Source organism: Cyprinus carpio, chromosome B7, assembly GCF_018340385.1.
Source record: "Cyprinus carpio isolate SPL01 chromosome B7, ASM1834038v1, whole genome shotgun sequence".
Lineage (NCBI taxonomy): Eukaryota > Metazoa > Chordata > Actinopteri > Cypriniformes > Cyprinidae > Cyprinus > Cyprinus carpio.
In genome coordinates, this window is record NC_056603.1 from 8,571,651 (window position 1) to 8,596,133 (window position 24,483).

Genomic DNA, 24,483 nt, shown 5'->3' on the forward strand with positions numbered 1-24,483 from the left:
ATCTCTTACTTACGTTGTACATACATTTGCCCTTCATTGTTTATGAAGAGAAATTGCCAGAAAGCAGAATTCAGTCACTGAGCACGCGCACTGAACAAAACGTTTCAGCGATGACTCACCTGAAAGCCTCTGACTGGCTATTACATTCATAAACTCAACACAATCGTGTGATTGCTTTAAATGTGCAACGCTGGAGATATTGAGAAAGATATAGCAAGAGCAAGAGATAGCAAGAGATTCACACTTCATCGTTTATATATATTGGCTTGCATGACCTTTTTTGAAGCAGCTTGAAATTCTTAATATCACTGTCCAAAAAAAGTATATGATTAATATATATTTGCTACAATCCCTATCAACAGGAACCAAGCACAGCTTTAAAATACAATAAAAATAAAATAGTTTTCTACAACAGTCCTCTCTCATCTTTCACATCATGTGATAAATGTGTAAAACACATCATTAATAAGATTAATAATGGATAGTGCACCCCAAGATGAAAAGTTTTTCATCATTTACTCACCCTCATGTCCTTTCAAACCTGTGTGACCAATTTTTTTATATTGAACACAAAAGCAGATATTTTGTAAAACGTCTGAATGTTGTTTTGTTCCTATAATGAAAATTGATCATGTTTGGATCTCAATGTCTTCGAAATATCTTCCTTTTTGGATGAACTATCCCTTTAATAAAGGTCAACACATTTTGCCTTGTAACTCCAACCTCTCGAAGACTTCAGTGATATTGGAAACATGTGTGTTCTGAATGTATTTGGGATAAACAAGTATTATTCAGTAATACTCTTCGGCTTGATGTGATTAACCTGCGGTCTGATCGTTGAAATGTATTATCCTATAGGATTTAAATTATCATTATGTGCAATTCCCCTTCTGATAAAAGGAGCAACTGATTATGATCATCGTGTATTTGTATTACAGGATGTTCTGTGTGTTCGACCAGCTGAGTCTGGATTCAATAAACACTATTTGTTACATTTGTATCCAAGCAATCACACGTCAGGATGGAACATCCTGAAACAGTTTAGAAAAGAGTCAGGAACAAACATATAATATATGCACACACTAGTGCAAGCACAACCGTCTGACACTTAAAATCATAAATATTCATATCAAGCAAAATGTGTCATTTCTTAAAGAAATAGTTCACTCCCCCAAGTTGTTCCAAACTTGTATGAGTTTCTTTCTTCTACTGAATGCAAAAGAAGATATTTTGAAGAATGTGAGAAACCAAACAGTTCCCGGTAGCTATTGACTTCCATAGTATTTTTTTATACTATGGAAGTCAATGGCTACCGGCAACTGGTAACCAATATTCTTCACAATATCATCTTTTGTGCAGAAGAAAGTAAGTCATATAGGTTTGGAACAACATAAAGGTGAGTAAATAATGACAATTATTTCAGTTTTGGGTCAACTATCCCTTTAAATTAATTCAGAAGAACATCTTTACAAGACATACTCGTCATAATATGAAGTAAAACAAAATACATGAGAGAATCATGTTTTTAACACTCCTGCTTTTATTTTACCACTGTTGGCCAGCAATGGGTGTACAGTGTGTGGGGGTTGATTCCCAAATTATTTCCTTTACACTCCCCCATTCTGGACTATCATTGGTATAGTCCAGTGTGGATTGGGTCAGCTAGCATCCTTGCGTGCCAGTGGAGGTAAGCTACCGCAGGACACCATCACAGAAGCACCCCACCCATAGAGTAAAAATAGATGCTTAGTGTCACTGAGCCAAACGTCTGTTACTGGTTCCTTTCAGGACACTACTGTGAAGAGAGCAGAAGGAGGAGAGACAGAAAAGAGACAGGCACTTAAGTACTAATGCATGGCTAGAACATGTCACGCATGGGGCGAAGGGGTGGAGAAGGGAACAGGGAGGACGATGAACTCGTCAGTCAACACATGTGTGATGCTAGGTTAGCTAAACACCATGATGAACACCATGTCTGAGTCATAATGACTTCATCTACACCATTTTCTCCAGAAGCAGTACCATCAGCGTTGTTGACATCTTGCCGCAACGCTTTCAACGACTCTCCTTTTCAGTCTGTTTTTGCATACAATTAAAGAACAAGCATGTCAATCAGTGCCTGAACAACTGAAAGTCTATATTCAGAAAGCGACAATCAAAAACAAGAGGCACTTTTTGTGTACACATAATATGTTCAACAATTGTGAATCACTGAATCCTTTTTGTGAATACTGGACACAAACTGTTCACGCTTCTGTTGAAGGTCAAAGGTCATTGTCATTGACACTCCTCTCTTATTGGTTATTGTGCTTGTCTGTTGACAGTCCAGAGAGCACAGGCAGTTGTTGCTCTTCTCGTTTGGCACATGTTCCCGCTGGCTGCAGATGTCTTTGGAAAGTGCTTGCGAAGATTGTTGGGCTTTGTGCACACACCTTACTCTGTGTTTCTGCTCTGCATTCAGGTGCACGGGAGAGCACCGGCGTTCTGTTTCCCAGAATTCCATATTGCTGCGGCATCAACATTCTGAAAAAGACAAATTAGATGTTGAATATTCTAATACAAGTGAGAGCTAGTGTTAATTTAGTATTACTGGTATAATATTATAGTTATTGATAACATTTTGGATTAGATTTTATCTTTAGATTTTCTGTATACACACACCCACACAAATATATATATATATATATTTGTGTGTGTGTGTGTGTAATTTTAAAGTTTTGATTATTTTGTTGTGTTTTTGCATTCGTTTTTATGTATTTTTTTAGGTTTCAGCTTATATTTAATTTAATTTATATCAGTTAGTGTTTATATTACTTCAAGTATGATTTTAAAAAAATGGTTTTAGTTTTAGTTAACGATAATAAACCTGATCAGGGGAGATTATGTTTTAAGAATAATCCTAAAACATATTTATTTTTTTCTAGTACAAATATAAAATGCATTAAGGCTTTTACATTTTGATGTCTGCCATGAATAAACCTGCAGTCTAAAAATAAAGCGAACTGAAACTCTGGATGAGAGGTCTTGTTACTGCACACAGTTCAGTGATTTGTGCAATTGCAGGAAAATCAATAGTTATGTTCTACTGCAGCTGTTCTTATCAGAATAACTATTTGCATATGCATCGTGGCAGAGTTGTACAGGGTTAAATGACCTTAATGTCATGATGATGTATAATAAGTCCATATTGCCGTGGAAATGTATATACGTTTACTAGAGGTGAACAAGGTCACACTTAAGTCACATGCAGGTTTAACACCTGCTTGCATGCATAAGACAAAATATGCGTGTTCAATTCACTTAATCAATCCAGTGTGCGTCACTGCTTGGTCCACAAACGTGGCCTCCAGCATAAAAAACAATCCCTGCAGAGTAACAAATTGATGGCCTTTATTCATGAAAGCAAAGATGAGCTTGTCTCTCCTTCTGCCTAGTATCCTTCAATTTCCATCCATTATTGTGCTATTTGTAAAAAGTCAGAGTCATTTAGATAAACACACACGGCAGAGACAGCAACTAATTTAGAGGGAACACCGAACATTTAAAAAACACTAAATTAACCAATGTATACTGTACCTTTAATGCACTACCAGTACATATATTGCTTTACATAAAAGCACCAACGTATGAATAAATATACACTGGAATAATAATACGTTACAGTACACTAATTATAAGGGCAGTCCTGAACCAATCAGACACTTTACCAGACACAAAAGAAATGTTGATTAATTGATTGATGGCAAATGAGACATACGCTAAATTATTAGATTCAATTAACTTTTTTTGTTTACATGGTATTTATTCCTAATTCACAAAAAATTATAAAAACAGAAGGCATGTAGCACCTACTGATGATGCTAGTAGATGTATGATCACAAAACTGGAGTAGGTTTTGTATGTGCATGAACTTTACCGTCTTCTAAACTCAAACTTTGTGTTAATTGTTGCCCAAAAAAACAAACATAACCATGACAGCATAAACCAACAGGTGAAATATCAGTTTAATAAAATATCAATTTGTATGTGATAAAAAAAAAATTGTTATTGATGTACTAAAAAAATGACATGTTTTGACAAACGGGAAGTAAACATAATTATTATTGATGACCTGAAAATTGACCAATGTTCCTTTTCCTTGCTGCTGTCAATTTTCTAGTCTTGGCTCTAATTGTAAAAAAGGTTGCCCCCGCCACCTCTGCTCCTCACTGTGCACAGCTATATTTAGTCCCTCCAGAACAAGTTGTTCCAACCAGAACACAGAGACTCAATCAGAAAGAGAGAGAGGAGAAGGCCGAAATCAGATGAGCATCAATACACCAACATTTGGCAATGCAGAACCTAAAACACAAATTATGCTGGTGATAGGTCATGCTTTTTTCTGCAGCAAAAGCAGAACTTTGAGATTTCATTACACTACAGTTAAATAACTTGTATAGTATAACTATCTATGGTATAACTTATTTGCACCTTTATACATTTCTCAGTTTATAATCAATGATGGCGCTTTAATAACCGATGGAATAGAAAAGTGTGCATACTGTTAAAAATTCCTCTCATCACAACGCTAAGTACTTAATGCTAACAGCACTAGTTTGGACATGACAGCTACAGCGCTGCAGGTAGAAAGCCATTTCCTGCACTAAGAGCCATAATGAGATGAGACCACAGATCCATCCATCCATCCATCTCTCTCATTTCATCACGTATCCTGCCATCTGTACACTGATCAATTTAACAATGCCTCTGGGACACCTCTCTCCCTCTCTTCCCGCTCTCTCACTGTCTGCTCTGTGACATGTATATTTTAGAGTTTTATTAACTGATTTAATGTTAATACACCAACCAAGCTGAACTGCAAGAATCTACTAGAAAGATTTTTTAATTAAATTAACTTGAGTAAAATGATGTTAAACTTAAATAAGGTATTAAGTTTGCAGTAGTATTTCTTTCTAAATTAATCATTCAGAATGTATTAAATTGATCAAAAGTGACAGCAAAGACTTTTGTAATATTAAGATTTATATTCAAAATAACTTTCTATTTATCGAAAAGTCTTATTTTATTTTTGTTTAAAACAAAGAAAGTGGCACAGCTGTTTTCAACATTGACAATAATAAGAAATGCTTCTTGAGAAGAAAATTAGAAAATCAGCAAATTAAATAATTTCTGGAAGATCACATGACACTGCAGACTGGAGTAATGATGCCGAAAATTCAGCTTTGCATCACAGGAATAATAAAATAATAATATATATAGATAATAAATACAAATGAAAACTACCATATTAGATAAGAAAGCATTCTTTTTTCTTTTAAAATTACAATTATTTTACTGTGTAAGTTGGCATGCATTTATGCTTTTTAAGTGACAAAGAAAGAAAAGCTGATGAGAGGCCTTAAATAGCATTCTGGCATATAGCATGCAATGCCTCCTGTGTATGAAAGCATGTATGGACAGTATGTGAGCAGAGTTTCCTCTGCTCAAGTGTGTGAGCGACGGTGCCTTTTCATCCCGAGGTTGTTAATCACTGACCAGCAAATTTAGGAGTGACACAATGATATGTTTATCCAGGAGTATGTATATGTGTGTGTGCCATTCGATGGGGTCTTAGAACATTGACATGAATCAACAGCTGTGAGTGTTCAACACACACACACAATGTCTTCTGGGCAAACATGTGGCTGAAGTCCATCACATATCAAACACTGAAACAAAGAGCAAGATAGATCAAGAGAATGAGTAAATGAACGACTTTAGGAAAGTGAAAGGAAGGAAAGTCCCGCAAGTAATGTGGGTTTATTAATTAAAGTGTGTGTAAATGTTAACAAGTATGTCTTGAGTCAATATGCGTGTGTGTAATGGAAAAGTAAAGTACATGAAAATCTGTGTGCTTGTGATGGCTTTGTGAAACGAGGAGGAATCAGAAGCACTCTACTGGAGCAAAGCTTTATATCATCTGCCTCTTTAGTGTTCATTTAATTAATATTTTTGAATACATATTCAAAATGTTCATGAGACTTTAGTGCTCTTAGCTCTGCTGAACTCATGTTTAAGTCCATACCACAAAATGCTGTAAATTTTCACCTAAAGTCAACACTGTAAATGTGAGAAAAGTCTGCATTTTCCATCAGGGTCTGGTGTAAAACCCAACAACGAGCTCTAAAGTTCTGCTCACTGCTGTGCCCTCGGGCTTGACGTTTAACTGTTTCAGAGAGACATGCAGCACAGACACATTTTAATAAAACAGTTTCAATAAAAATGCTACACTTTGGGGTCAGTAAGAGAGAAATTAACACTTTTATTCAGCAAGGATGCATTAAATTGATCAAAAGTGACAGTAAGGACATGTAAAAAAAAATAAATAAAAAAAAATAAAAATAAAAATAAAAAGCTGTTCTTTTGAATTTTTTAGTCATCAAAATTCCACGATTTTCAAAGGGAAATTTTTAACAACTAATTTTGGGCTTAATGCACTTTAATTGTGAGGAAGTACAGTGTTGAGGTCCACCAAAAGATATACTAAATTATATTTGATTGTGCTAAGTACACTTTAAATATCTTGCATTTAACAACTGATATTATAATTAAACAGAAAATAGTTGTTTTAAATTGTAGTAATATTTCACAATACAACTCTTTCTACTATATTTTTATTTAAATAAACGCAGCCATGGAAAGCATAAGAGATTTCATTCAATAACACTATTCATCATTCAAAAACAACATTCATACAAAAAAAGTCAACTTTTTGAATGGTACTGTATGGAACTGGGTTAAAAATACTCTGTGGACAAAACTGTTACCAGAAGTCCACTAAGTCTGATCAAACACCCTTTTAGAGATGTCCTAAAAGATACAAGTGATTCAAATGTAACTAATCTGTTGCTTTAAAAATAAAACAACAACTGTTGTTTGGAGAATTTCTGCACCCAAATCTGGCCCTTTTAATAGGAATCCATGTGATCGGGACTTTTGCGTGAGGGCAAAAGATTTCTCCATGCAGATTATGGTTAAGTGGATTAATCAAGCTAACCAACAGAGAGCTGACAATAAACATTTTTTGCCTGCATAATTTCAGTAGAATCTTACAATTAACATTATACAAAAACACTAGAAGTCTATGGTACTTTAGACAGCTAAGAAAATGTCTGTGTGTGTGTGTGTGTGTGTGTGTGTGTGTGTGTGTGTGTGTGTGTGTGTGTGTGTGTGTGTGTGTGTGTGTGAGAGAGAGAGAGAGAATATGTGCTCACTATTAGGAAGAGTTTTGCTCTGGGTATTAAACGGACCCAAGAGTAAGCAGTACATTTATTGAGCAATGCTGACTGAGCCCTTTCAGAGCTTCAGTTTTGGACTGAATTTATCCACACACACACACACACGCACGCACGCACGCACGCACGCACGCACGCACACACACCCACCAGTTTACTTAGCTTTAAATATGTTTCGATTAGTAAAAGCTAAACCAAACAGCTTTTGAATTTTTAGAACAACAACATGATTTGGTTTATATATTAGTCATTTCTCCAAACGAGAACCCTAAAGGGAAGTTTTGTCAGATTTAGCTCAATTTGTCCCTAAAGTATAGCTAAATAAACACACACAGGCACATACCCTTGAAAGCCATGCCAAAATGCTGCCTGATCAAATGACTAATTATTAATAGGCACTTACTCTTCTAGTTTTTTTCTCTTCGCCATCCTTCCCTCTTTCTCTTTCACCGTCATTCCCCCTTTTCCCTGCAAGTTTAAGGTTTCCCTCTGTAACATTATTCTAAAGAGCTTCGGCGAGAATTGGTGGCTAAGTGCCTGGTCAACACACATACACACAGGGCAACAGGCAGCGGAAAATATTTATTCATGAGCAAAACAGAAAAGACTTTGTCATCCCTGGCTCATCTCTAAATGAGGGATAAACAACCAATACATTCTGTCTTTCTTCCACTGCTTGTACTTCTCTTTTGACCTATCTGTCACCTTAACAGGCATCACACAACTAGACAAAGACTTTGGACTTGTATCATGATTTCACTGATTTCACATTACTAATGATTAGGCCAAATAGTCTCAGTGGCAGTTTGGTGGATTTAATCCCTCAACTTTACATTAAATTACTAGTATTCAAAAGTTTGGGGTCTCTTATGCTTAAGGCTGCATTAATTTGATGAAAAATACAGCAATATTGTGAATTATTATTACAATTTAAAATATTTGTTTCTATTTTAATATATATTAAAATGTAATTTATTCCTGTGATGGCAAAGCTGAACTTTCAGCAGCTTTCTTCAGAAATCTTCTCATATGCTGAATTTCCGCTGAAGAAACATTTCTCATTTTTATATAAATGTTGAAAACAGTTGTGCTGCTTAATATTTTGGCACAAATCTTGATACATTTTTTCAGGATTTTTTGATGAATAGAAAGTTCAAAAGAGCAGAATTTGTTTGAAATAGAGATTTAAAATAGAGACTCTCACTTTTCAATCAGTTTATGCAATTTATGCAAGTTAATTGTTTTTTGTTTTTTTGTTTTTTCAAAAAGGGAAAAAACTTGCAGAACCCAAACTTTTGAACAGTAGTGTATACATATATGAAAATGTGGCTTAAGTGTTCAGATACTATTTAGGGCTGCTGGATGTTGAAAAGAGAGCTCCAAAGACTGAGAGGGGCTGGGAAGTAATACAAGAACTTTTTTCTTTTTTTTGTCTTGTCAGGGTGGCTGGTGAAGCATGACACATAAGCCCTCCAGTATTTAACCTGCCAACACACACACAGAGACATTTGATGAATGACACAGACATCATTCACAGAAACAGAAAGAGACACACTGTCACATAGATCAGATTAGAAAAACACTGAACAGAATCAGCCCAGGTATGGCTTTTTTAATATAATATGTAAAAGTGCTGAGTGTTTGTTTTTACATGCACTCACATGCACGCACACACACACACTGCTGCCTCCTGGGTCACTGGGTTTAATCTCCACTCTTTCTCATCTCGCTAGCGATGATGAGATGCTGCAAAGCCATTTATCCCTCTGGAGGTTTAAAACCCTGCGTGCTCTTCAGTATGTGCGTGTCTGACTGTTTGTTTGTGAGAGTTTGTGTGTATGAGAAAATGTAGCCTTCCTGTTCCCTTTTAAATAAAAAACAAAAATGCACACAAAAACACAAACAAGACTTTTTATTTAGAGCGAGCGTGGACAGTAATTACAGAGGGAGGTGTAAAGATGGAGAGCATGCAGAAAAGAATAAGGGATGAGCAATGCTGACGCACATGTTGAGGTAAGCAGCTAGCTGATGTTTTTGAACATCTGTACATCACTCCTCAAGCCCTTCAGCCACTGCATATTCAAACCAGAAAGAGAACAAACTGAGAAAAAGAGATCGAAAGAGGGAGAGGAACAGACAGAAATAGAGATAAAACGCTGAATGCGGGAGAACGAAGAGGGATGAAAGTTTAAAACAGCTGCAAAGAAATGAAGTGAGGGTTGAAAGAGAATGTAGAACAACACAGAAAAAGATGTGAAGACGCGAGGCTGAGCATTATTTTTCATTATAGGCATAGTTCAGGCAAAAAAGAAAATCCTGTTATTATTTGCTTACTGTCATGTCATTATAAACAGGTACTGTTTGCTGTCATATGTGGAACATACAACAATGCTCCTGAACCGATGCCGTTTTGCTGTCATTTTTGAATTTGGGCATAGCTAGATGTGAGCTTTGGTTATAGTTAATAAATAAATGCAATTTATTTCTCTGAAAGCAAAGCTGAATTTTCAGTATCCATTACTCTAGTCTTTTGTGTCACATGATTCCTTTAGAAATCATTCTAATATGCTGATTTCGCTGCTCAAGAAACAGTTCAATTTAAGGATCTTACTGTTCCTAAATCATTTAGATATACAATGCACAGTGTAAATGCAAAAATGTTACATTTCAATCACACAAAGTTGTCAGAATCATTTAAATAACATAAGCAATATGCTGTTTTTCCCCCCTTTTGAAGCGCCCCAATCACAACTGTCAATGTCTTGCAAGAGCTGTGATTCCCCCAGAAATCTCTAGTTTGTGCACTACTAAAAAACAACAGCTGATTTGGAGGGGCATGAGGGTGCTATCCAGAATTTTTTGCATTTTTTTTTTCACCCAAAAATGAAATTTTGATGTTTATCTGCCTACCCCGAGGGCATCCAAGATGTAGGTGACGTTGTTTCTTCAGTAGAACACAAATTATGATTTTTAACTTAAGCCGTTGCAGTCTCTCAGTCGTATAATGCATGGCAATGGTTACAAAATCTATGAGAGTAAAAAAAAACATGCACAGACAAATCCAAATTAAACCCTGTGGCTCATGATGATACATTGATGTGTAAAGACACAAAACGATCGGCCTGTGCAAGAAACTGAACAGTATTTATATAATTTTTTACCTCTGATTCACGCAATATCCAAACTGTTAGAACTCATGTGAATGCGCATTTTGTTACCATTGCCATGCATTATACAGCTGAGAAGCTGCAATGGTTTGAGTTAAAAATTATCATTTGTGTTCTACTGAAGAAATAAAGTCACCTACATCTTGGATGCCCTGGGGGTAAGCAGATATACATCAAATTTTCATTTTTGGGTGAACTATCCTTTTGAGTCTTTGACAGGTTGACACTCTGAACAGTTACAAACTGTGCAAACAGCCTGAGTTTGGAGAAAACAGCAGCTTCTGTGTGTGAGACTGTCAGATTTGGACTGGAGCGCTGGAGAGAGACAGGTTGATTCAGTTAATTGAATGTATGGGAGTGTTACATAATTTAGCCTAAGGCCCGGTCTGTTCTTTTAGTTCCCAACAAGCTTAAACCAGTCTTCAAGGGCTACACTCACAGAACACAATCCGTCTTACAAATCCACAATGTACAGCTTGGCATATTGATCTACTGTAGCTGCATGAATGTGCATGCACACATATGCATTTAGATTATTGTGGCTTTGATTGGTATAATGAAGATTATGATAACATTCAATAATTCATTACATTTCTAAAATGTAATCCAGTCTACAATATTGAACAATTTACAAAAACAAACAATATATACCACAAAATTTTATAAAAAAATTAATTTTATACAAGAGATAAAGCATAAATAAATAAAATGTATTGTTGAACATATTATAGCATCAATATTAATAGTTATAATTAACAATATTATAATACACATTTTGTTATATTATCTACTGTATATTAAAATCTAAATATTTAAATAAATTATTATTATATATTTTATTTTTCAATTATTATTATTATTATTATTATTATTATTATTATTAACTACAACAATAATAAAGCAAAAAATGTGTCAAATTAATTGCAGATTTTTAGTTTGGATGCTTTTCAGTGTTATTAAAAGTACTTTAGTACTTTTTGCATTGCTGTCTTGCTCAGACACACACACGCTAAACTCCAGACTGTAGGAAAAATGATTAATTAGCAGATTTTAATCAGTTTTGTTTCCTAAAGGCCCAGTAACCATAAGCTCTTTACATACAAGCCTGGTTAAAAGTGGAATTAAACAGCAAGAAAAAGTATATATATATATATGTATATACAGTATATTGTGTGTGTGTGTGTGTGTGTGTGTGTGTGTGTGTGTGTGTGTGTGTGTGTGTGTGTTAGTGCATGCTCATGTGTTTGGTGTTTACATTTGTGTGTTTGTGCAGAGAAGGCCAGATCGCATCTCTAGAGTGTGAGCATACGTTTGAGGAGGGAAGTCATGGACAAAGACAGAATTGAGAAACTGAACTCTGAAACAGAATTAGAAATCTTAAGCAATGTCAACCATTTCAAAAGAACAGAAAAAAACTGCTCAAGCAGAAGAGAGTCACGATGTACTGCATAGGGATATTAATGCTCATAACAAAAAGTTCCAATCATATTGCTGAAAAAAAAAACCTGCCTGAGATTGTTTGCTGGTTTTTGTTGGTTTTGACTGGTCTTGCTGGTCTAAAAGCCTACCTCAGCTGGTCTTCCACTGACCTAGCTGCTCTCAGTTGACAAGTGCTCAAAACCCCTCAGAACAGAACAGACCAGCCTGACCGGGTTGAGAGACTAGCTAAGCATCTCAGGCTGTTGGCAATAATTATGTGCACTTAAATTGCAAGGTAATGAAAAGCCAACAGTTCTTATACTGCTCAGATGAGAAAAACAATTGAAAGCTGCCTAAAAACAAACACAAAATAAATGCTGTATAATTTTAAAAGAGTGGTTTGTCTGCAACTTTTTTGTATAAGTATCAGCAGCCTCTCAAATGCTCACAGTTTAATCAATTGTTTTACAATGGATGTATCTTATCAAAAATATCCAGAAAAAATAGTAATAGTGTATTTAATAGTTTTCGATTCACTATAATGTATTTAAGAACTTTCTGATACAGAAGAGACAGGGAAAACTGGGTTTAAAGAAATGTAATAATGTTTTTTTTTTTTAAATGACACTTATTGTGTAGGTGAATATAATCTAATTAGTGCTCTTTTATAGACCTGTAAACCCACACTCAGACACACAAACACACATAATCTAAAACCGGAAGTCTAAACAATGCTTTAAGCCATTTAACAAGATTAAGAACATATAAAGAGAAGAGACAGTCAGAGAGGGTAAGTGAGCTGATTTTAAAGATTACTGTTGGAATCCCATTGACTGCTGAACCAGTTTGTTGCTGCAAGAACACCTTTAATGAAAGAAAAACCTTTGGTGCAAAATAGGCCCACACACACACACACACACACACACACACACACACACACACACACACACACACACACACACACACACACACACACACACACACACACACACACACACACACACACACACACACACACACACACACACACACACACACACACACACACTACTGTTCAAAAGATTTGGGACAGTAGGATTTTTTTTTTAAACGAAATGTATCCGCAAGGATGCATTAAATTGACCAAAAGTTACATTAAAGATCATTATAATGTACAAATATTAAAATACAAATATAGTAAAATATATGTATAGTAAAAAATATTACAAATATATTTAAATATATATATATATATATATATATATATATATATATATATATATATATATATATATATATATATTTTAACAACTTTTCAATCAAATAATCTTGAAAAACAACTGTTGTCAACACTGATAATACGAAGAAATGATTTTGAGCAGCAAATCAGCATATCAGAATGATTTCTGAAGAATCATGTGACACTGAAGACTACTGATGAGTACTGATGCTGAAAATTCAGCTTTGACATCACAGAAATAGATTACATTTTAAAATATATTCAATACGAAAACAGCTATTTTAATTAAGAATGTTTCAAAATATTACTATTTTTTATGCATTTTGCAGGAGTGTAGTGTACACAAACTAGAAATAGGTTACAATCATCAGATTTTTTATTTTTTTTTACCTATATAGTTTTTAGTTGTTGTATTTTTATCTGCGGTGATTTCAGTATCATTCTTGTGCTTTTAGATATAGTTTGCACTAAAACTTGCATGTGCTTTACATTTGCAGGAACAGCATTCACATTAAAAGCATGCATCTGTGTGACCAATTAATCAAATGCATATTATTAGTTAAAGACTTAAAAGCATAATTTTCTATTCCATTTCACTCTGTCTAGCTGTTGCAAAAAAGAGTCTTATCTAAATTCCCCGGAAGAAATTCATCTGATTGGAGTCATGTGAACCCGAAAACAGTCTGATTATACAGACTTCCTTAAGAGAGATTAGTCAACTTCATTCAACCCTCCCAACAAGTCCACTTTAAATATGTGTCCCTAATGCAAACACACTTACGTCTACAACTGCAGTAAGAGATCTAATCTACTGTGTTTTTTTTACTCAGGGTGTGTGAAACTCAACAGAAGTGCTTACTGAAAAATGCCATGACCTGAACAGAGATGTAACTAAGACGAACAGCACTGAACACACACCCTAACATGCCTTGGAATAGGTAATGGGAGTGGGTCTTTCCATTACCTTTAACCTGTGAAACTAGATCTGAAGAAGACTATGTTTACTCCAGTTTCAGCAAAAACACACATGCATGCTCATTTTTCTACAAGCCCATAGGTCTTAAAGAGAAACACAGTCATTTTGCCTCCAATGCACTCCTGTACCCACAACATCAAGCCTAAATAAAAATAGCGAGAAAAAAAAAATGCCCTGAAAGACCCGTGTGCCCTTATTCCTCCTTTCCTTTTCTTATCTGCCCATCGTTCTGTCTTGGCTGTCTCAGCTGACACCCTCACTCTCAACGGAATGAGCCCTGTCAGGTCTGAGATAAAGAGATTATTCACACACACACACACACACACACACACACGCTCACACATGCACTTAATGAAAATTTAATTTAATTATATTGTATTGTGATTATCTGTCGTTTTGATGATGTGTGGTTTTTTTAATGTAACGCTCAAGACAGATGCTCTCACTATATCTTGTGATAACATTTCTTGATCTTGAAAGTCGTGACATTTGTCAAGTATGGTAACCCATACTCGAAATTTAATCTTGTATATTTACAGAATGTTTTTTTTTATTTGTATTACTACCAAAGTTAGAATTAACACAGCCAAATATGCTGTATAATTTCTAGCTTTTATAAAAAATTAGGCTTAATAAATAAACAATATTTTTTGTACATTTTGTAAACTTAACTGATTAAAAAATATAAATGCATTTGTTCTTATGCATATAAAGATGATTTTCCTAAAAATACAATGTGTACAGTATATATATTTTATTTTTATACTTTATATTAAAATTTTATATTTTACTTTTAATATTATATATTTTTCATTTTGTAAATCAGCACACAATGTTCACACTCCATCAATGTTGAATTAAAATGGCAAAGTTTGAAGAATTTCTATTTCTATAATTTCGAAAATGATGCTTTAGCCTTAAACAAATATTTTAAATTTTAAGTTTGTAAACGAGTCAATGTCTAAATAAAAATATAAATGTATTTCATTCTGACACATAAATATAGTTCTCAAAAATACAATGCTATTTTTTTCTGTGGTGAAGCCAGTGAAAATATTGGCAAAATAAATCTGAACTACTGACCCAATGAGGTCAGAAGAAATAATCCTTGTTTTTAAGTCCTGAAATAATTATAAAAAAGATTTCAGACCAAAAAAGAGGGGAAGAAAACTGCCAGAGGGAAAAAAAAAGTAGACAAAAATAGACAAGATGTTCTGAAACAAGCAATAAAATGGCAGTGAAACTCTCTGTGAGGTCACAGAGGACAAAAAAAACCGAGGCATGGTCATATGTGTCTCCATGGCAACCGCATGTATCTCTGTTTCTTTGACGCAATAAGATGTCAGATCAAACTCGACAACACTCTAACTCTTGTTCTTTCTCTCTGGCTACACATTGAAATACTGGCTCCTTGCTGCCGTGTCATGAGTCATTGCTTGGCCTTGGTCTGCATTGTGCAGTTGAACTATTGAAATAAAACTGAATGAGCATCACATGGGTAAATGCTGTAGGTAAAGTGCAGCAGGACTTTCAAATGCATATTCAATTCTAGAAAATGCAACTGAACATCTTCCCACAGAAAAGGGTGAATATATGATACAAGTCATCCATGTGTGCACAGCTAGTTTCAATCTCTCATTTGCTCAAATGTGAATGCAAGCGAGTTCATAAGCCTGCTACACAAAATTATGTGTTTTTGCATTACTGTGGTAGAAAACCTCAGGGCTCAGTTACCTGTGCAATTAAAGGTAGAGTAATTCTGTCATTAATTACTCACCCTCATGTCGTTCCAAACCCGTAAGACCTGTGCTCATCTTCGGAATACAAATTAAGATATTTTGAAATATCTTACTCTCGTGAACACACAGCAAAGACTTTGACATGGAAGAGAAGAAACTGTTAAATAAAGTATTTTTTCTTGTTTTCTTTGCACACAAAAAGTATTCTCGTAGCTTCATAAAATTAAGGTTGAACCACTGTTGTCACATGGACTATTTTAACAATGTCCTTACTAAATTTCTGGGCCTTGAATGTGGTAATACCCTTGCTGTCTATGCAGGGTCAGAAAGCTCTCGGATTTCATCAAAAATACCTTAATTTGTGTTCTGAAGATGAACGAAGGTCTTATGGGTTTGCAACAACATGAGGGTGAGTAATTAATGACAGAATTTTCATTTTTGGGTGAACTATCCCTTTAAATCAGATGTGTTATTGACAGTTCAACTAACTTCAACAAATTCGCTCTGCAAGATTGTATTCAAATGGCTGCTTCGACACAAAGAACGACAAACGGATAGTATTTTTTATAAAATGTACTCCAATAATAACTTTTTACAGTATGGAACAAGACATAGCACCTCATGTGAAAATAGCTAAGAATGCAGTGTGAAATATTTTACATCATGTATAAAATAAATCTTGCATATGCAAGTTTTTGCAATGACATCCTTGCATACATATGTTTTTGGCAAAATTTCTCTCTTTTTCCCTTTTCCTCTCCCTTGCTCTGTTTAAAACAGGGATTGAGATGTCTATTCATCCTTTACGCACTGAAATCCTCCCATTTCCTCTCTCTCCGAGCAGTCAATGGGAGATTAAGCGTCAAAAGACAGTAGCCCTGGGCTCTAGCTGATGCTACTCTCTCTCTCTCACACACACACACGCACACACACACACACACACACACACACACACACACACACACACACTAACCGTGCAATAAACTCACAGCTGGGCACTTGTATAATACATTTACTGCTGGGCATGCACCCAGACACACACTTTGCACAATCTGTGTGTGCGGGTTTAAATTCTATCCTGTTCATTTTATTCTGCTAAAAACTGCAACTCTACAATCACTTCTGCTGAGTTAAGCAGGCCTGCCGAACAGACAAGCGGCACACAAAGCAGACGAGCGGGTGGAGCGGGTGGGGGAGGGCCGTGGCACCTAGCCTCTAAGGATTGTGGGTATAGCTGCAGGTGGAGCTGGGACAGTATTACTCACTCTCTGAGCATAGACGCAATACCACATAGACAAACATTACATAACCACATCACTGGAATTAAACAAATTATTACAAATTACTGTTTAAATAAATATATACATAAAAGATAAACAAACATTATTAAAAATAATTAATTATTACTATATTATTATTATTAGTAGTGGTGGTATTTATTTATTTATTTATCATTATTATTATTATTATTAAAGAAGGCAGCTACATTTGGGTACAAAAGTGCATATGTGAGCAAAACTGGGTTAGCGTTTAATATAATAAAATGTCATTTGCAGCAAATGACCAAGGATATTACACACACACACACACACACACACACACACACACACACACACACACACTTGTGTGATGGTCTATAGACTGATGAAGGATAGTGTTGTAGGTTTTGTAAGGCATGTCAACAGATCTTAAATCTGAAACCTTCGTCAGAACGCTCAGTCTCTAATCTAAAACCCAAACATAACAGCTCCATTCATAGAGCTGGACAAGCAGCCACCAGATATACAGAAACACACACACACACACTCACACTCACACACACACATACACATAGTTACCTGGACTGTAAGGAGATTTGAAGCTTTAATCTTTTGAGTTAGGATTGCTGAGCCCTTTCACTTCACTCACATGCACAAACACCTAATTCAGTATTTAAATCTTAAGTTGATCAATTCTGTAGTAGTAGTAACAAAATTACAAATACATAATGGTTTTGATTACAGTGTCTTATGCTCACCAACACTATATTTATTTGATTTTTGACACACCCACACACACACACACACACACACACACACACACACACACACATACAGTGTATATACAGTATATATATATATATATATATATATATATATATATATATACACACCACTGTAAAAATTGATCATGGGTCTTGTAATTTTCATCAAAACAGTTTAGGTGATAATTAAAAATAGTGTGTATATTTCATTAAAGAAGTTCAGTGTTGTATAGAAAATACTGAGGACATTTACTAATAAAACCGAGATGTGTTTTCCTCATTTTTTTTAAAGGAAACTTAAGCAGTTTTTAGGCTTGAATTGAGGAACTGATTAAACAAAAAATAAAATTAAATAAAAAATAAATAAATAAGGAAAGACGGCTACCTATTTATTTTAAGAGAATTAGCTCGATTTTGCGGTTTTATTTTAGAATTGATTGTTAGTTCCCAGCATGCTTTGCATATGGCTGGATATGGAAAGTAAATTTTGAAATTAAATGCTCTTTTATGTGTTTTTAAGTGAAGGGAAACATCTATTAATGTTTAATGTTCAGTTATGTTTGGCATTTGAAAGAGTTTCTGTTACGTTGAAGTTTCCATTGCACAGTGCAGTCGTTACCACTGTGCAAAAGAGTAGAGCTTATGGTTATGGATACTACTCCTCTAAGGCATTAAGCCTTGTTCGATGAGCAGTAGCTTAATACTACTGCAGTATTTTCCAGTATTGCTCAAGTATTTTCCTACTTGAGCTGTTTGGCTGTATACAGTCTTTTAAATGTATAAAATAACTCAAAGTCAAATACTCTACAAACAGGCCTCACTCAAAACCACAGACTTTCAACTTAAAATAAATGAGCACATTTCGGTAATTATATTAAATACATTGTGTCATAGATTAACTAATTTAGGAGATTTTACATGGTTTATTCAGGTAGATTCCATTATAAAAATCAAGCCTTAAAAACTACTCAAAAATATTATGTGTAATATAGTTACCATAAGTAGATAGCTCGTTCCATTCTTTACAATATATATTAAATAAATGCAGCCTTGGTGAGCATAAGATATAATATACAGTATATATATATATTTCCCCAAATTCTTTTATTAAAAAGGTCTGTTCTGTAACATTATAAATGTATTTTTTGTACTGTAATTTTTCTAAAGTTCTGTTTTCATTTACCTACCCTCACCTCTATGACTTTCTTTTCTTCTGAACACAAAACAACGTTAGGCAGAGTGACAGCCTCAGTCATCATTCATTTCACTGTATGAAAAAAAGATGAGAGTGAATGGTGCCTGAGGCTGTCAGTCCCTAACATTCTATCTAACATCTCCTTGTGTGTTACAAAGATGAAAAAAGTCATACAGGTTTGGAAATGATGACAGATTTTTAACTTTTGGGTCTACAATACTTTTTTTTCTCCACAGAATTAAATTAACTGCATTTACTTCCGAGACAACTGGATGCAACTTGCTGCAATTAACATAAGGACAATGTAGCATATTTTCTTTATCTTTCTTTCTTTCTTTTTAATAATGTGTTGTTACACATACTATTTTTAAATAGTAGACTATACAATGTATACTAAACCATACACTGTACAGTAGTGTTCTATTCCAAACATAGTCAATGTTTAGATCACACCATAGAGCCACAATGTTTACACTTTGTAGAGAAGCCTACCAACAAGCGACTTATTTATGGCTGTCCCAGCAAATAAAACCAGGATTGGAAAAATATTTTAAAAATACTCACAGCACCTTCTAAAAGCTGTTACCCGAGCAATTTTACAGCCCACATCAACATTCAAACTCCTATTCAATTTGCTATTCAAAGTATTCAAATGCACAACTAACCCATATTTTCTCAGGCTATAGGCGCTGATATCAGAAGAGTCCTGGGGAAAAGAGCAGCTATAGAGACCAGGTGTGGGCTTTTTTCTACAGAAACAGACACCTTTGTTCGTCTGTCTCAGCTACATCTATTCTACAAGGACGTCCAATGTTACCTTACCAAGCCCGTCCTACTTTCTGCCCTCCTGGACCAGTGCTACTTAACAACTATAGCTACAAAATATAGTACGTTTTAGCTAAAATTAATCAGACGGTTGTCTGAGTAGCATATAATCCTACTCGGATTATTCAGTAGAGTTCAAGAGAGATCTGCTGGCGCATTCGCTTGTCCGCTCTCCAGCTCCACAGGGTTTGTTGGGACATGGATTCCTATGGGACCATACATTACTCCGCCCCGTGGACGTGCATAACTAACCACAGATTACCTACTGTCAACTTTAATCTCTCTCTGTCTCTCACTGTATCTTTCTTTCCATCTTCCTTGCTCTCTCGTGTATATACCCACACTTTCCATCTCTCGAGTTCACTTTCTGGCTCACCGCTATCAAACCAGCTACAACCAGATTTGGTCCTTCAGGACTACTAGGCTTCTGGAGCTCTGACTCAGTCTTTACTGACTCTATTTTATGACAGCTATCAGTAATAATAAACTAATCATTATAGACAAGATTATCAGATCTATGTAGGTACACAGTTCATCTGTAAGGTACGCTTTAAATAAATTTGGAGAATATTGACAGTGATAAACATACTGGTGAGAACTGAGTGAGTCACTTTCAAAAACACAGCTGTGTTTGGCCATTCCATGGATTTATACATTTAGCTAAAGAATCATAGGAAGTTTCCAATGCAGAACTGGGAGGAAAAACGGCAGATTTCTGGATCAGTGTCTGGTGTGTAGTGTTAAGAATCAGTGTTTCTGAAAGTGGGATTATGGGTTATTTAAAGGAATATTCTGGGTTCAACAGAAGTTAAGATTAATTGACACCTTTAGTGGCATTTTGCTGAAAATATATACACTATCCTTCAAAAGTGTGGAACCAGCAAGGTTTTAAAAAATAAAATAATACTTTTATTCAGCAAGAATGCATTAAACTGATTTAAAAGGACAATACAAGATTTTTTAAATGTTACATAAGACTTGCTCATCATCAAAGAATTCTGAAAATATCACGGTTTCCACATAAATATGAATCAGTACAACTGTTTCCGACAAATCAAAAAAAAGGAAAAGTTACAGTTAGGCATATGGATGTTAACAGTGACAATTTAAAATGATTTAAAGCAGAAATGTGATGCTTATAAGTTTATAAATGCACTTACATTAAGGATAGTGTATTTTTTGGGCTATAAAGTTTTATGATTTTAGAACTTACGTCATGATAACAACATTGGATGTAGTTGTGTGTTGGAAATAACTTCACAAATAATTTTTTTCTTCACTATAAAAACATCATGCTAATATTTATTGTTTACGTCTTGTGGTTACACTTTAAAAGGTGAGTACTTTAACATTTGCAAATTGCCCTCCTTATGCCACTTCAAGCATCTCACCTTTTTTTTTTTTGCATTGAATGAATAAATAAATAAATAATGAGGGACAGGTTGAAAATAGTTTGTGTTAATCAACATTATACCACAGTAGCTGTTGATATAACTTGTACTGAACTCATAAAACTGCTTTAAATATTTGGGCCTATCAAAATCAGTGTATCCTATATGTGGTTGGGTGTGCACGCACTTTGTCAATGCAAAGCATTAATTAAGTCCAAGAGTAGCATTTACAAGTATGCATAGGTTTTAGGGCGCATGAGTGCACAAAAGATGAATAAATGGATGTGTGTCCAAATGTCTGCAAATGAGTGCAGACTGTGGTGGAAATATAAACTATGATCCAGTTAAGCAAAACCCCCATGAGTAGTTAAAAAAAGCCATTATTACCCAACAATATCAGTGTAGGGGACCGTTACAAAACTCCTGAAGTGTCTCTGTGTTGTATTACGTGGTTATGTGGTATGGGATTAAGAGATTCAAAAATTACCTCAGCTTCACTTCACCCATTTAGGTAAATGTTGTCTTGTGGCTATGATATGGATGAATGATCTTTCTCACTCTCTCTTGTTAACACACTGGCACAGCAGAGGAATTCACCTCCGTCGGTGCCAGTAGCTGCACTGGTCTAAATCCACTGCTCTCTACGGCAGACTGAGATACACGTGGCACTACCACACAGCAAGAAACAGTCCTGCCAAAACTTCAAACAGCGTTTGAGAGACATTAAGCTGTATATTTTAAGTGGCTGCCTTGCTGATAGGAAGTTACGTTCCCTCTCATGCACATACTAGAAAAAAAACTCTTCTATATACCATCCCAACTCAGAGATATTATAGTTCTCAGGCATTCTGCTGCCATTCCTTTCACCCTCAACTTTCTCTCCCACCACTTTCCTTCCATATCACAAGCTCTAATTCATCTCATTCTCTATTTTCTTTCCCTTGACTGCTAGTGGGAGTTTGGATGTGGTCAGTGAGACCCAATCTGGAGTCCAGCCAGGGAAACTGCTTTCATCGTTGTTCCCCCAAAAGCACTGAAAACTCAAACAAATGAACCCTGAAATGTTCATACGATTCCCTCAACTCCCACCAAACATGAAAACCTGATCCGACTCTGAGCTTCTGACTTTCTTTCCATCTTTTCTCCATCTGCCATTCGCACACTGTCTGTCTGTCTCTCACTTTCTCTCTTTCACTTCCATTGTGCCATCTCTTTCTCATCCTTGTATCTCCCTCCTCCTCTCAATTGCTTAAATTGAAAGGAATGGGGGGGGGACTTCCCATTCTACATTCTCTCCCAAAAATCTATTTTTGTCTGTGCTCTCTTACTCTGCTCGGACAGAAACGTTTTATTAAAACGCAAGGAAAAAAAACTGAGAAAGGGAGCGATGAGTTCAAGCTTACTGGAGCTGAAACACACACGCAAGGGCACATACACACAAACACACACACATACACGGCAGCCAGGGAGGAAAGACACGAACAAAAGGATCATTTATTACATGCAGAAAAGGGGGGGTTGCGGTTGTGACCACATTGGACCAGCGCAGCGTTGGCCCCTTCTCAACATTCACAGCCAGCTCGCTGCATTCCCCCCCAGCGCCGATGCCATGCTGTCCACTAACTGCAAAAGACTCACTCACTGCTGCAAAGATAAGCCATCTAATCTTTCTCTCTTCATTCTCTAGTTTTCAATCCAACTTTACATTCTGTGATAATCTTATCGTTAGATTTAAGATCAGGCACCAAATCCGGGCTGTTTTAGCAAGAAAATAAAAGAGCACTAGTCAGATCAGTGATTTCTGCAAACAAATAGGGGTGTTAGAAAATATCATACACGTGAGTATCGCGATATTTTGTTTGGCAATACTGTATCGATTCTCAAAAACGGAATATTGACATTTAAAAAAAATAAATAATTAATACAAGATTCTTGGCAGTCACGGTGGGCGGTAAGGTCGCCACGTGGCTGCAGCTTTCTCTCGTGGTGGGGGCGTTTTGTGCAGTTGGGGCGGTGCTCGCGTCGCAGACTCTGTAATTCGATGCGGAACATAAATACAAAGTGAAAAACCTGTGAAATCCAAGTTGAAAGGTACTGAGAATGTTCAACATCTGTATTTATTTTTTATTGTTTTACAATTGTTTTGTTTTCTTTAGGAATCCTGCAAGAACTTTAATTTTCATTGATATTAAGCAGATGTCATTTTTTGTTCAGATCAAAATGTTATGACATTGTCATAATTATAAACTTAAACTGTGAACCTTTGAAGCAGGGTCTAAAAATATATATGGTCTTTTTATAAAATACATTTTATACATATACATTTAACTAAAGAATCCTGCAAGCACTTGAATTTTTGCCCCTTTACTCATAGTGCACAAAAAGTGGTTCAATAACGTTGAATGTCACAGGGACTGATTATTGCGAATGCAGATCCCACTGGGTTCGGGTTAAACAATTTTTATTTATTTATTCATTGCTAAGGTTTGCATATGGTGGTGTGTTCTTAATGAAAGGTTTCCTAAAAATATATCCTATTCCTAAAATAAGAAATATCTAAATATATCGCGTTGCTTACAGTATCGCAGTGTATCACATTATATAGTATCGCAAACCCTGTATCGTGATATCGCCAGATTGTTGCTGATACAGAGCCCTACAAACAACCATTGCAAGCTTTCTCTTATTCCACTAGAGTCACTGTTTTCTTGCATAACATAATCTGAACACGGAACTTCAGACATATGCGGTTAGCTTGCTCTGTCACTATTTGTAAAAAAAGACAATTTATGCAAACATCCCGTCACTGAATGGCAAACCCCAATCTAGCCACAAACCCATACATGCATTTTAAGCACACGGAGGGAACTCAAAAAGACGGTAACTCAAACAGAATGAAAAGACTGTATTTAGCCATATACCCTGTCATTGTAACCCTTCTATATACATAACTGTCGAGGACACTTTAATGTTTCAGCTCAAAGATAAACACTGGAAATTTCTAAAATACATTTAAAATGGTAAATCAAATTTAGGAGCCCAGGGAATGACAGAGGCGGCAGACAAAACCAATGGTTATGAGATTTGCGAAAGGGAACTTTCCATGGCTCTCTGATCAGTATTGTTGGCATTGTAATGCCTGGCAGACAGGTGGCTCCTGTATCTAGAGGCACCAGGTGGATATGAATAAAGAACAAAAGTGAACCATGGCCTCATAAAGTTTTGTTATAGAACAGGCTGTACTCTGTTTCCAGT

At 35.5% G+C, this 24,483-nt stretch overlaps 1 protein-coding gene across 3 annotated transcripts in view; it reads right to left on the reverse strand.

Moving 5' to 3' along the window:
• Positions 1–1,520: 1,520 nt before the first annotated feature.
• LOC109109298 (insulin receptor substrate 1-B-like) overlaps positions 1,521–24,483 on the reverse strand; it is a 41,959-nt gene continuing 18,996 nt past the window's right edge. Inside the window, exons 3-4 of one of the 3 annotated variants that reach the window (XR_006155138.1) lie at positions 2,438–2,523; positions 1,521–2,404 (exon numbers count right to left, since the gene is read on the reverse strand). Coding sequence is in view for 2 of the 3 variants with exons in the window: in XM_042727046.1 (XP_042582980.1) it covers positions 2,516–2,523 (8 nt within the window). In the remaining variant the exon portion in view is untranslated. Of the gene's footprint in view, positions 2,524–8,563; positions 8,759–24,483 lie in introns of those variants that run through there. The other 2 variants (XM_042727046.1, XM_042727047.1) reach the window with 2 other exon arrangements.